A 15,412-nucleotide genomic window follows, 5' to 3' on the forward strand; every position below is an offset into this window, starting at 1 on the left:
TAATATACCACTGGTGAACTAGTCCTTAGTAATATACCCCTGGTGAACTAGTCCTTAGTAATATACCACTGGTGAACTAGTCCTTAGTAATATACCCCTGGTGAACTAGTCCTTAGTAATATACCCCTGGTGAACTAGTCCTTAGTAATATACCCCTGGTGAACTAGTCCTTAGTAATATACCCCTGGTGAACTAGTCCTTAGTAATATACCCCTGGTGAACTAGTCCTTAGTTAGTAATATACCACTGGTGAACTAGTCCTTAGTAATATACCCCTGGTGAAATAGTCCTTAGTTAGTAATATACCCCTGGTGAACTAGTCCTTAGTTAGTAATATACCCCTGGTGAACTAGTCCTTAGTTAGTAATATACCCCTGGTGAACTAGTCCTTAGTAATATACCCCTGGTGAACTAGTCCTTAGTTAGTAATATACCCCTGGTGAACTAGTCCTTAGTAATATACCCCTGGTGAACTAGTCCTTAGTTAGTCATATACCCCTGGTGAACTAGTCCTTAGTTAGTAATATACCCCTGGTGAACTAGTCCTTAGTTAGTAATATACCCCTGGTGAACTAGTCCTTAGTTAGTAACATACCCCTGGAACTAGTCCTTAGTTAGTAATATACCCCTGGTGAACTAGTCCTTAGTTAGTAATATACCACTGGTGAACTAGTCCTTAGTAATATACCACTGGTAAACTAGTCCTTAGTAATATACCACTGGTGAACTAGTCCTTAGTAATATACCCCTGGTGAACTAGTCCTTAGTAATATACCACTGGTGAACTAGTCCTTAGTAATATACCCCTGGTGAACTAGTCCTTAGTTAGTAATATACCCCTGGTGAACTAGTCCTTAGTAATATACCCCTGGTGAACTAGTCCTTAGTAATATACCACTGGTGAACTAGTCCTTAGTAATATACCCCTGGTGAACTAGTCCTTAGTTAGTAATATACACCTGGTGAACTAGTCCTTAGTTAGTAATATACCCCTGGTGAACTAGTCCTTAGTTAGTAATATACCCCTGGTGAACTAGTCCTTAGTAATATACCCCTGGTGAACTAGTCCTTAGTTAGTAATATACCTCTGGTGAACTAGTCCTTAGTTAGTAATATACCCCTGGTGAACTAGTCCTTAGTTAGTAATATACCCCTGGTGAACTAGTCCTTAGTTAGTAATATACCCCTGGTGAACTAGTCCTTAGTTAGTAATATACCCCTGGTGAACTAGTCCTTAGTTAGTAATATACCACTGGTGAACTAGTCCTTAGTAATATACCCCTGGTGAACTAGTCCTTAGTTAGTAATATACCCCTGGTGAACTAGTCCTTAGTTAGTAATATACCCCTGGTTAACTAGTCCTTAGTTAGTAATATACCCCTGGTGAACTAGTCCTTAGTAATATACCCCTGGTGAACTAGTCCTTAGTAATATACCCCTGGTGAACTAGTCCTTAGTTAGTAATATACCACTGGTGAACTAGTCCTTAGTAATATACCCCTGGTTAGTAATATACCCCTGGTGAACTAGTCCTTAGTAATATACCACTGGTGAACTAGTCCTTAGTAATATACCCCTGGTGAACTAGTCCTTAGTAATATACCACTGGTGAACTAGTCCTTAGTAATATACCCCTGGTGAACTAGTCCTTAGTAATATACCCCTGGTGAACTAGTCCTTAGTAATATACCCCTGGTGAACTAGTCCTTAGTTAGTAATATACCCCTGGTGAACTAGTCCTTAGTTAGTAATATACCCCTGGTGAACTAGTCCTTAGTTAGTAATATACCCCTGGTGAACTAGTCCTTAGTTAGTAATATACCCCTGGTGAACTAGTCCTTAGTTAGTAATATACCCCTGGTGAACTAGTCCTTAGTTAGTAATATACCCCTGGTGAACTAGTCCTTAGTAATATACCCCTGGTGAACTAGTCCTTAGTAATATACCACTGGTGAACTAGTCCTTAGTAATATACCCCTGGTGAACTAGTCCTTAGTTAGTAATATACCCCTGGTGAACTAGTCCTTAGTTAGTAATATACCCCTGGTGAACTAGTCCTTAGTTAGTAATATACCCCTGGTGAACTAGTCCTTAGTAATATACCCCTGGTGAACTAGTCCTTAGTTAGTAATATACCTCTGGTGAACTAGTCCTTAGTTAGTAATATACCCCTGGTGAACTAGTCCTTAGTTAGTAATATACCCCTGGTGAACTAGTCCTTAGTAATATACCCCTGGTGAACTAGTCCTTAGTTAGTAATATACCCCTGGTGAACTAGTCCTTAGTAACATACCCCTGGTGAACTAGTCCTCAGTTAGTAATATACCCCTGGTGAACTAGTCCTTAGTTAGTAATATACCCCTGGTGAACTAGTCCTTAGTAATATACCCCTGGTGAACTAGTCCTTAGTTAGTAATATACCCCTGGTGAACTAGTCCTTAGTTAGTAATATGCCACTGGTGAACTAGTCAAATCAAATCAAATCAAATTTTATTTGTCACATACACATGGTTAGCAGATGTTAATGCGAGTGTAGCGAAATGCTTGTGCTTCTAGTTCCGACAATGCAGTGATAACCAACAAGTAATCTAACTAACAATTCCAAAAAAAAAACTACTGTATTATACACAGTGTAAGGGGATAAGGAACATGTACATAAGGATATATGAATGAGTGATGGTACAGAGCAGCATACAGTAGATGGTATCGAGTACAGTATATACATATGAGATGAGTGTGTAGACAAAGTAAACAAAGTGGCATAGTTAAAGTGGCTAGTGATACATGTGTTACATAAGGATGCAGTCGATGTTGTAGAGTACAGTATATACATATGCATATGAGATGAATAATGTAGGGTAAGTAACATTATATAAGGTAGCATTGTTTAAAGTGGCTAGTGATATATATATATATATATATTTACATCATTTCCATCAATTCCCATTATTAAAATGGCTGGAGTTGGGTCAGTGTCAATGACAGTGTGTTGGCAGCAGCCACTCAATGTTAGTGGTGGCTATTTAACAGTCTGATGGCCTTGAGATAGAAGCTGTTTTTCAGTCTCTCGGTCCCAGCTTTGATGCACCTGTACTGACCTCGCCTTCTGGATGATAGCGGGGTGAACAGGCAGTGGTTCGGGTGGTTGATGTCCTTGATGATCTTTATGGCCTTCCTGTAACAACGGGTGGTGTAGGTGTCCTGGAGGGCAGGTAGTTTGCCCCCGGTGATGCGTTGTGCAGTCCTCACTACCCTCTGGAGAGCCTTACGGTTGAGGGCAGAGCAGTTGCCGTACCAGGCGGTGATACAGCCCGCCAGGATGCTCTCGATTGTGCATCTGTAGAAGTTTGTGAGTGCTTTTGGTGACAAGCCGAATTTTTTCAGCCTCCTGAGGTTGAATAGGCGCTGCTGCGCCTTCTTCACGACGCTGTCAGTGTGAGTGGACCAATTCAGTTTGTCTGTGATGTGTATGCCGAGGAACTTAAAACTAGCTACCCTCTCCACTACTGTTCCATCGATGTGGATAGGGGGTGTTCCCTCTGCTGTTTCCTGAAGTCCACAATCATCTCCTTAGTTTTGTTGACGTTGAGTGTGAGGTTATTTTCCTGACACCACACTCCAAGGGCCCTCACCTCCTCCCTGTAGGCCGTCTCGTCGTTGTTGGTAATCAAGCCTACCACTGTTGTGTCGTCCGCAAACTTGATGATTGAGTTGGAGGCGTGCGTGGCCACGCAGTCGTGGGTGAACAGGGAGTACAGGAGAGGGCTCAGAACGCACCCTTGTGGGGCCCCGTGTTGAGGATCAGCGGTAATATACCCCTGGGAGGAGATGTTGTTGCCTACCCTCACCACCTGGGGGCGGCCCGTCAGGAAGTCCAGTACCCAGTTGCACAGGGCGGGGTCGAGACCCAGGGTCTCGAGCTTGATGACGAGCTTGGAGGGTACTATGGTGTTGAATGCCGAGCTGTAGTCGATGAACAGCATTCTCACATAGGTATTCCTCTTGTCCAGGTGGGTTAGGGCAGTGTGCAGTGTGGTTGAGATTGCATCGTCTGTGGACCTATTTGGGCGGTAAGCAAATTGGAGTGGGTCTAGGGTGTCAGGTAGGGTGGAGGTGATATGGTCCTTGACTAGTCTCTCAAAGCACTTCATGATGACGGAAGTGAGTGCTACGGGGCGGTAGTCGTTTAGCTCAGTTACCTTAGCTTTCTTGGGAACAGGAACAATGGTGGCCCTTAGTCCTTAGTAATATACCCCTGGGGAACTAGTCCTTAGTTAGTAATATACCCCTGGTGAACTAGTCCTTAGTTAGTAATATACCCCTGGTGAACTAGTCCTTAGTTAGTAATATACCCCTGGTGAACTAGTCCTTAGTAATATACCCCTGGTGAACTAGTCCTTAGTAATATACCCCTGGTGAACTAGTCCTTAGTAATATACCCCTGGTGAACTAGTCCTTAGTAATATACCCCTGGTGAACTAGTCCTTAGTTAGTAATATACCACTGGTGAACTAGTCCTTAGTAATATACCCCTGGTGAACTAGTCCTTAGTAATATACCACTGGTGAACTAGTCCTTAGTAATATACCCCTGGTGAACTAGTCCTTAGTAATATACCACTGGTGAACTAGTCCTTAGTAATATACCCCTGGTGAACTAGTCCTTAGTAATATACCCCTGGTGAACTAGTCCTTAGTAATATACCCCTGGTGAACTAGTCCTTAGTAATATACCCCTGGTGAACTAGTCCTTAGTTAGTAATATACCCCTGGTGAACTAGTCCTTAGTTAGTAATATACCCCTGGTGAACTAGTCCTTAGTGAACTAGTCCTTAGTAAGTAATATACCCCTGGTGAACTAGTCCTTAGTAACATACCCCTGGTGAACTAGTCCTTAGTTAGTAATATACCCCTGGTGAACTAGTCCTTAGTAATATACCACTGGTGAACTAGTCCTTAGTAATATACCCCTGGTGAACTAGTCCTTAGTTAGTAATATACCCCTGGTGAACTAGTCCTTAGTTAGTAATATACCCCTGGTGAACTAGTCCTTAGTAACATACCCCTGGTGAACTAGTCCTTAGTTAGTAATATACCCCTGGTGAACTAGTCCTTAGTAATATACCACTGGTGAACTAGTCCTTAGTAATATACCCCTGGTGAACTAGTCCTTAGTAATATACCCCTGGTGAACTAGTCCTTAGTAATATACCCCTGGTGAACTAGTCCTTAGTAATATACCCCTGGTGAACTAGTCCTTAGTTAGTAATATACCCCTGGTGAACTAGTCCTTAGTTAGTAATATACCCCTGGTGAACTAGTCCTTAGTTAGTAATATACCCCTGGTGAACTAGTCCTTAGTAACATACCCCTGGTGAACTAGTCCTTAGTTAGTAATATACCCCTGGTGAACTAGTCCTTAGTTAGTAATATACCACTGGTGGACTAGTCCTTAGTAATATACCCCTGGTGAACTAGTCCTTAGTTAGTAATATACCCCTGGTGAACTAGTCCTTAGTTAGTAATATACCCCTGGTGAACTAGTCCTTAGTTAGTAATATACCCCTGGTGAACTAGTCCTTAGTTAGTAATATACCCCTGGTGAACTAGTCCTTAGTAATATACCCCTGGTGAACTAGTCCTTAGTTAGTAACATACCCCTGTTGCCCTCTGCTGGTCAGGATGAGCCCCTACAGATGGCTGAGTCATCAGAAAGCAGCAGAGACCTCCATCCTCCACTAACACACAGCTTTGAGTAGGAAAGAAATCAAGACTCAAAACAAACAATACAAAAAAGCTTTTAATCAGGGACCTTGTACAAAATGATGACACTGATTTATCTCCACATTGTGAAAACTACTTTTTCAGACGATTGGATTGAAGTAAAAACAGAGAAGGCAGGAAGTGCATTACTAAGGGAAGATTGCACAACTCAACTCAACTGCACCCTCCGCCTCCAAATTAAACGCCCTTCACAATGTTCAGCATTCACACTTATGTCAGGCCTCTCAAGTTCCCACTCTGATGCGGAGTTTGTAACCATGAGGGCATTTACCAGTTGTGTCATCATAAATACCAGTGGGACCATTCATGTGATTTGAACTTGTTGAGAATCGTCGATTGGCTAACGGCCAACAAGCTGCGTCCTCCTAAAAGTACAGCTATCATGCTTTTAAACAAATTATAGTTCAAAAACCACTGCTATTTTTTAAATAATGTTTTGTTGCATTTAACTGCCTGAAAATGTCCTTTAGTAGGTGAGGTCAGCATGTGGGAGAAGTGGGAGCTCACAATGAGTTTTCCCACTAGTAATTACCAGTTGGAGGGACGTTGAAGTAGATGTAACCCAGTCGTATGTGCCAACTTCCCAGTTGGTTCCAAACGCACCACGACACTGCCTCCAGCACTTTGGTAAACGGGGCGTGTCTGTAGCATGGGAACATCGCCTACTCCGGGGTCATGTGACAGGATGTCACCAAGCACAACACCGGGTACATTGGCCAATTCATTGAAAACTTTGGCTTGCTTATATAACGTGGGTACTACCCGTTTTATGAAATGAGGGAAGTTGGTAACGTGGGTGTGGAGCAATTTGACGAGGTGCTGAAAGGCCCTATTCTCAACCTCCCGAGAACGGACACATATCCACGCAATAAACCCAAGACTGTAAAAATATAAACATTGCCTACCTATCGCTCTGAACGTTGGCCTGGTCAGAAACAGCTGAATGCAGACGGGAAGTAGTGTGAATTCTTTGTGTTTCCGTCACGCTACACTATACTGGGGTGATGTGGGTGTCAACATGTCGGAGGTGCTCCATCATGCTACACTATACTGGGGTGATGTGGGTGTCAACATGTAGGAGGTGCTCCGTCATGCTACACTATACTGGGGTGATGTGGGTGTCAACATGTAGGAGGTGCTCCGTCATGCTACACTATACTGGGGTGATGTGGGTGTCAACATGGAGGAGGTGCCGTCATGCTACACTATACTGGGGTGATGTGGGTGTCATGGAGGTGCTCCGTCATGCTACACTATACTGGGGTGATGTGGGTGTCAACATGTAGGAGGTGCTCCGTCATGCTACACTATACTGGGGTGATGTGGGTGTCAACATGTAGGAGGTGCTCCGTCATGCTACACTATACTGGGGTGATGTGGGTGTCAACATGTAGGAGGTGCTCCGTCATGCTACACTATACTGGGGTGATGTGGGTGTCAACATGTAGGAGGTGCTCCGTCATGCTACACTATACTGGGGTGATGTGGGTGTCAACATGTAGGAGGTGCTCCGTCATGCTACACTATACTGGGGTGATGTGGGTGTCAACATGTAGGAGGTGCTCCGTCACGCTACACTATACTGGGGTGATGTGGGTGTCATGGAGGTGCTCCGTCACGCTACACTATACTGGGGTGATGTGGGTGTCAACATGTAGGAGGTGCTCCGTCACGCTACACTATACTGGGGTGATGTGGGTGTCAACATGTAGGAGGTGCTCCGTCAAGCTACACTATACTGGGGTGATGTGGGTGTCAACATGTAGGAGGTGCTCCGTCACGCTACACTATACTGGGGTGATGTGGGTGTCAACATGTAGGAGGTGCTCCGTCATGCTACACTATACTGGGGTGATGTGGGTGTCAACATGTAGGAGGTGCTCCGTCATGCTACACTATACTGGGGTGATGTGGGTGTCAACATGTAGGAGGTGCTCCGTCATGCTACACTATACTGGGGTGATGTGGGTGTCAACATGTAGGAGGTGCTCCGTCAAGCTACACTATACTGGGGTGATGTGGGTGTCAACATGTAGGAGGTGCTCCGTCATGCTACACTATACTGGGGTGATGTGGGTGTCAACATGTAGGAGGTGCTCCGTCATGCTACACTATACTGGGGTGATGTGGGTGTCAACATGTAGGAGGTGCTCCGTCAAGCTACACTATACTGGGGTGATGTGGGTGTCAACATGTAGGAGGTGCTCCGTCATGCTACACAAAACTGGGGTGATGTGGGTGTCAACATGTAGGAGGTGCTCCGTCACGCTACACTATACTGGGGTGATGTGGGTGTCATGGAGGTGCTCCGTCACGCTACACTATACTGGGGTGATGTGGGTGTCAACATGTAGGAGGTGCTCCGTCAAGCTACACTATACTGGGGTGATGTGGGTGTCAACATGTAGGAGGTGCTCCGTCACGCTACACTATACTGGGGTGATGTGGGTGTCAACATGTAGGAGGTGCTCCGTCAAGCTACACTATACTGGGGTGATGTGGGTGTCAACATGTAGGAGGTGCTCCGTCACGCTACACTATACTGGGGTGATGTGGGTGTCAACATGTAGGAGGTGCTCCGTCATGCTACACTATACTGGGGTGATGTGGGTGTCAACATGTAGGAGGTGCTCCGTCATGCTACACTATACTGGGGTGATGTGGGTGTCAACATGTAGGAGGTGCTCCGTCACGCTACACTATACTGGGGTGATGTGGGTGTCAACATGTAGGAGGTGCTCCGTCATGCTACACTATACTGGGGTGATGTGGGTGTCATGGAGGTGCTCCGTCATGCTACACTATACTGGGGTGATGTGGGTGTCAACATGTAGGAGGTGCTCCGTCATGCTACACTATACTGGGGTGATGTGGGTGTCAACATGTAGGAGGTGCTCCGTCATGCTACACTATACTGGGGTGATGTGGGTGTCAACATGTAGGAGGTGCTCCGTCAAGCTACACTATACTGGGGTGATGTGGGTGTCAACATGTAGGAGGTGCTCCGTCAAGCTACACTATACTGGGGTGATGTGGGTGTCAACATGTAGGAGGTGCTCCGTCATGCTACACTATACTGGGGTGATGTGGGTGTCAACATGTAGGAGGTGTTGGCAGCAGCTATTCTCCTTCTGCGTGGAGACATACTGTTAACGCTTTATCCAGAACTCTGTCCATCACCGTGATAATCTACTTTCATGACCAGATGTTCCCAAACTGGAGATTTGAACGATGGAGGATCCTCCGGTTATGGTTTGACCAATCACCATCGTACAGAACTATTTCCCGGCTGCGCCTCACAAAAGGACGGTTTTTGAAATGCGCCAATTAAGATTTGAATATTGATTACAACGTGCACATGGGCTCTAGTTGTTTCAACGGAATAGACTGAAATGTTCAGATTTACTGCAGACATAGGCCTACAACACAGCACAGACTATAGGGACTGGTGTTGTTCATCCAGAAGTCCCCGTACCCAATGGTTCAGTATGAAAACGTGTACCATTACACCTCTCCTGTACGGTACAGTGTGTGTCGGGGTTCAGTCTTCCAGTGCAAAGTCGTATGGTTGGAAGTCGTTTCGTAGTTGTTTGCTCAGATCCTCCTCCTCCTCTGGGGTCTGTTTACACTCTCTCCAGTCGGCCCTCTCCGGGATGTTCAGCAACGCCTCGCTGGCCAACACCTCCCTGCACCACACAGAGACACACACAGAGAGAGACACACAGAGAGAGACACACAGAGAGAGACACACAGAGAGAGACACACAGAGAGAGAGACACAGAGAGAGACACACACAGAGAGAGACACACACAGAGAGAGACACACACAGAGAGAGACACACACAGAGAGACACAGAGAGAGACACACAGAGAGACACACACAGAGACACACAGAGACACACACAGAGACACACACAGAGACACACACAGAGACACACACAGAGACACACACAGAGACACACACAGAGACACACACAGAGACACACAGAGAGACACACAGAGAGACACGTTAGTAACTGTTTTCAGTAGGGCTGGAATGACCCATATGCGTCCCTGAATCAAATGTTGAAGATACTAGAGCATCAGTCCAAGGACCCCGAACCGACCCAAAACGTAGCATCAGTCCAGGGACCCCTAACTGATCCAAAACGTAGCATCAGCCCAGGGCCCCCGAACCAAAACGTAGCATCAGTCCAGGGACCCCTAACCGACCCAAAACGTAGCATCAGTCCAGGGACCCCTATCCGATCCAAAACGTAGCATCAGTCCAGGGACCCCTATCCGACCCAAAACGTAGCATCAGTCCAGGGACCCCTATCCGATCCAAAACGTAGCATCAGCCCAGGGCCCCCGACCCAAAACGTAGCATCAGTCCAGGGACCCCTAACCGATCCACAACGTAGCATCAGTCCAGGGACCCCTAACCGAACCAAAACGTAGCATCAGTCCAGGGACCCCTAACCGACCCAAAACGTGGCATCAGTCCAGGGACCCCGAACCGAGTCAGTTAGAAAATAGGTTCAAAGGTCATGCTGGTTCACAATTTTTGTTTGCTGATGTTACTTTCTTTCTAGCTTCTGAAAATATCTCTCATCTCAACTGCGTTGACAGTCATTGATCTCCAAGCATGGAACTGCGTAGTGGTGTAGTAGATGTCTAGTCTCCTTTATGGCCCTAATCTGATATTGGTAGTAGTGTGGTAGATGTCTAGTCTCCTTTATGGCTCTAATCTGATATTGGTAGTAGTGTAGTAGATGTCTCCTTTATGGCTCTAATCTGATATTGGTAGTAGTGTGGTAGATGTCTCCTTTATGGCTCTAATCTGATATTGGTAGTAGTGTGGTAGACGTCTCCTTTATGGCTCTAATCTGATATTGGTAGTAGTGTGGTAGACGTCTCCTTTATGGCTCTAATCTGATATTGGTAGTAGTGTGGTAGATGTCTCCTTTATGGCTCTAATCTGATATTGGTAGTAGTGTGGTAGATGTCTCCTTTATGGCTCTAATCTGATATTGGTAGTAGTGTGGTAGATGTCTCCTTTATGGCTCTAACTGTTCGCTGCCCTGGCCCCCCAATGGTGGAACAAACTCCCTCACGACGCCAGGACAGCGGAGTCAATCACCACCTTCCGGAGACACCTGAAACCCCACCTCTTTAAGGAATACCTAGGATAGGATAAGTAATCCCTCTCACCCCCCCCCCTTAAGTTTTAGATGCACTATTGTTAAGTGACTGTCCCACTGGATGTCATAAGGTGAATGCACCAATTTGTAAATCGCTCTGGATAAGAGCGTCTGCTAAATGACTTAAATGTAATATTGGTAGTAGTGTGGTAGATGTCTCCTTTATGGCCCTAATCTGATATTGGTAGTAGTGTGGTAGATGTCTCCTTTATGGCCCTAATCTGATATTGGTAGTAGTGTGGTAGATGTCTCCTTTATGGCCCTAATCTGATATTGGTAGTAGTGTGGTAGATGTCTAGTCTCCTTTATGGCCCTAATCTGATATTGGTAGTAGTGTGGTAGATGTCTAGTCTCCTTTATGGCTCTAATCTGATATTGGTAGTAGTGTGGTAGATGTCTAGTCTCCTTTATGGCTCTAATCTGATATTGGTAGTAGTGTGGTAGATGTCTAGTCTCCTTTATGGCTCTAATCTGATATTGGTAGTAGTGTGGTAGATGTCTCCTTTATGGCTCTAATCTGATATTGGTAGTAGTGTGGTAGATGTCTCCTTTATGGCTCTAATCTGATATTGGTAGTAGTGTGGTAGATGTCTAGTCTCCTTTATGGCTCTAATCTGATAGTGGTAGTAGTGTGGTAGATGTCTCCTTTATGGCCCTAATCTGATAGTGGTAGATGTCTAGAATCTCTTTTGGCTCTAATCTGATATTGGTAGTAGTGTGGTAGATGTCTCCTTTATGGCTCTAATCTGATATTGGTAGTAGTGTGGTAGATGTCTCCTTTATGGCTCTAATCTGATATTGGTAGTAGTGTGGTAGATGTCTCCTTTATGGCTCTAATCTGATATTGGTAGTAGTGTGGTAGATGTCTAGTCTCCTTTATGGCTCTAATCTGATATTGGTAGTAGTGTGGTAGATGTCTAGTCTCCTTTATGGCTCTAATCTGATATTGGTAGTAGATGTCTCCTTTATGGCCCTAATCTGATATTGGTAGTAGATGTCTCCTTTATGGCCCTAATCTGATATTGGTAGTAGTGTGGTAGATGTCTCCTTTATGGCCCTAATCTGATATTGGTAGTAGTGTGGTAGATGTCTCCTTTATGGCCCTAATCTGATATTGGTAGTAGTGTGGTAGATGTCTAGTCTCCTTTATGGCCCTAATCTGATATTGGTAGTAGTGTGGTAGATGTCTAGTCTCCTTTATGGCTCTAATCTGATATTGGTAGTAGTGTGGTAGATGTCTCCTTTATGGCTCTAATCTGATATTGGTAGTAGTGTGGTAGATGTCTAGTCTCCTTTATGGCTCTAATCTGATATTGGTAGTAGTGTGGTAGATGTCTAGTCTCCTTTATGGCTCTAATCTGATATTGGTAGTAGTGTGGTAGATGTCTCCTTTATGGCTCTAATCTGATATTGGTAGTAGTGTGGTAGATGTCTAGTCTCCTTTATGGCTCTAATCTGATATTGGTAGTGGTGTGGTAGATGTCTAGTCTCCTTTATGGCTCTAATCTGATATTGGTAGTGGTGTGGTAGATGTCTCCTTTATGACTCTAATCTGATATTGGTAGTAGTGTGGTAGATGTCTCCTTTATGGACCTAATCTGATATTGGTAGTAGTGTGGTAGATGTCTAGTCTCCTTTATGGCTCTAATCTGATATTGGTAGTAGTGTGGTAGATGTCTCCTTTATGGACCTAATCTGATATTGGTAGTAGTGTGGTAGATGTCTCCTTTATGGCTCTAATCTGATATTGGTAGTAGTGTGGTAGATGTCTCCTTTATGGCTCTAATCTGACATTGGTAGTAGTGTGGTAGATGTCTAGTCTCCTTTATGGCTCTAATCTGATATTGGTAGTAGTGTGGTAGATGTCTAGTCTCCTTTATGGCTCTAATCTGATATTGGTAGTAGTGTGGTAGATGTCTCCTTTATGGCTCTAATCTGATATTGGTAGTGGTGTGGTAGATGTCTCCTTTATGGCTCTAATCTGATATTGGTAGTAGTGTGGTAGATGTCTCCTTTATGGCTCTAATCTGATATTGGTAGTAGTGTGGTAGATGTCTAGTCTCCTTTATGGCTCTAATCTGATATTGGTAGTAGTGTAGTAGATGTCTCCTTTATGGCTCTAATCTGATATTGGTAGTAGTGTGGTAGATGTCTCCTTTATGGCTCTAATCTGATATTGGTAGTAGTGTGGTAGATGTCTCCTTTATGGCTCTAATCTGATATTGGTAGTAGTGTGGTAGATGTCTCCTTTATGGCTCTAATCTGATATTGGTAGTAGTGTGGTAGATGTCTCCTTTATGGCCCTAATCTGATATTGGTAGTAGTGTAGTAGATGTCTCATTTATGGCTCTAATCTGATATTGGTAGTAGTGTGGTAGATGTCTAGTCTCCTTTATGGCTCTAATCTGATATTGGTAGTGGTGTGGTAGATGTCTAGTCTCCTTTATGGCTCTAATCTGATATTGGTAGTAGTGTGGTAGATGTCTAGTCTCCTTTATGGCTCTAATCTGATATTGGTAGTAGTGTGGTAGATGTCTAGTCTCCTTTATGGCTCTAATCTGATATTGGTAGTAGTGTGGTAGATGTCTCCTTTATGGCTCTAATCTGATATTGGTAGTAGTGTGGTAGATGTCTCCTTTATGGCTCTAATCTGATATTGGTAGTAGTGTGGTAGATGTCTCCTTTATGGACCTAATCTGATATTGGTAGTAGTGTGGTAGATGTCTAGTCTCCTTTATGGCTCTAATCTGATATTGGTAGTAGTGTGGTAGATGTCTAGTCTCCTTTATGGACCTAATCTGATATTGGTAGTAGTGTGGTAGATGTCTCCTTTATGGCTCTAATCTGATATTGGTAGTAGTGTGGTAGATGTCTCCTTTATGGCTCTAATCTGATATTGGTAGTAGTGTGGTAGATGTCTAGTCTCCTTTATGGCTCTAATCTGATATTGGTAGTAGTGTGGTAGATGTCTCCTTTATGGCCCTAATCTGATATTGGTAGTAGTGTAGTAGATGTCTCCTTTATGGCTCTAATCTGATATTGGTAGTAGTGTGGTAGATGTCTCCTTTATGGCTCTAATCTGATATTGGTAGTAGTGTGGTAGATGTCTAGTCTCCTTTATGGCTCTAATCTGATATTGGTAGTGGTGTGGTAGATGTCTCCTTTATGGCTCTAATCTGATATTGGTAGTGGTGTGGTAGATGTCTCCTTTATGGCTCTAATCTGATATTGGTAGTGGTGTGGTAGATGTCTAGTCTCCTTTATGGCTCTAATCTGATATTGGTAGTAGTGTGGTAGATGTCTAGTCTCCTTTATGGCTCTAATCTGATATTGGTAGTAGTGTGGTAGATGTCTAGTCTCCTTTATGGCTCTAATCTGATATTGGTAGTAGTGTGGTAGATGTCTAGTCTCCTTTATGGCTCTAATCTGATATTGGTAGTAGTGTGGTAGATGTCTAGTCTCCTTTATGGCTCTAATCTGATAGTGGTAGGTGTGTGGTAGATGCCTAGTCTCCTTTATGGCTCTAATCTGATAGTGGTAGGTGTGTGGTAGATGCCTAGTCTCCTTCACTGTTGACGTTGAGACTGGTGTTTTGCGAGTACTATTTAATGAAGCTGCCTGTTTCTCAAACTAGATTTGTTATTTTATTTTACCTTTATATAACTAGGCAAGTCAGTTAAAGAACAAATTCTTATTTTCAATGATGGCCTAGGAACAGTGGGTTAACTGCCTGTTCAGGGGCAGAACGACAGATTTGAACCTTGTCAGCTCAGGGATTTGAACTTGCAACCAGTGATTACTAGCCAAACACTCTAACCGGAGATAGTCTAATGTACTTCTACTCTTGCTCAGTTGTGCACCGGGGCCTCCCACTCTTTCTATTCTGGTTAGAAACAGTTCGCCCTGTTCTGTGAAGGGAGTAGTACACAGCGCTGTACGAGCTCTTCAGATTCTTGACAATTTCTTGCATGGAATAGCCTCAATTTCTCAGAACAAGAATAGACTAACGAGTTTCAGAAGAAAGTGCTTTGTTTCTGGCCATTTTGAGCCTGTAATCAAACCCACATGTTGATGCTCAAGATACTCAACTGCCTCTTTGTGGCACCTGACCACACGACTGAACAGTAGTCAAGGTGAGACAAAACTAGGGCCTGTAGGACCTGCCTTGTTGATAGTATTGTTAAGAAGGAAGAAACTAGGACCTGTAGGACCTGCCTTGTTGATAGTATTGTTAAGAAGGAAGAAACTAGGACCTGTAGGACCTGCCTTGTTGATAGTGTTGTTAACAAGGTAGAAACTAGGGCCTGTAGGACCTGCCTTGTTAAGAAGGTAGAAACTAGGGCCTGTAGGACCTGCCTTGTTGATAGTGTTGTTAACAAGGTAGAAACTAGGGCCTGTAGGACCTGCCTTGTTGATAGTGTTGTTAACAAGGTAGAAACTAGGGCCT

At 44.1% G+C, this 15,412-nt stretch overlaps 1 protein-coding gene across 1 annotated transcript in view; it reads right to left on the bottom strand.

Moving 5' to 3' along the window:
* Positions 1-7,556: 7,556 nt before the first annotated feature.
* The window catches only part of LOC124023051 (CWF19-like protein 1), a 35,800-nt gene continuing 27,944 nt past the window's right edge, over positions 7,557-15,412 (bottom strand). Inside the window, exon 16 of the mRNA XM_046337642.1 lies at positions 7,557-9,469. Within this exon, the coding sequence (XP_046193598.1) occupies positions 9,325-9,469 (145 nt within the window). The 3' untranslated portion in view covers positions 7,557-9,324. The remainder of the gene's footprint in view (positions 9,470-15,412) is intronic.

Source organism: Oncorhynchus gorbuscha, unplaced genomic scaffold (assembly GCF_021184085.1).
Source record: "Oncorhynchus gorbuscha isolate QuinsamMale2020 ecotype Even-year unplaced genomic scaffold, OgorEven_v1.0 Un_scaffold_1489, whole genome shotgun sequence".
Lineage (NCBI taxonomy): Eukaryota > Metazoa > Chordata > Actinopteri > Salmoniformes > Salmonidae > Oncorhynchus > Oncorhynchus gorbuscha.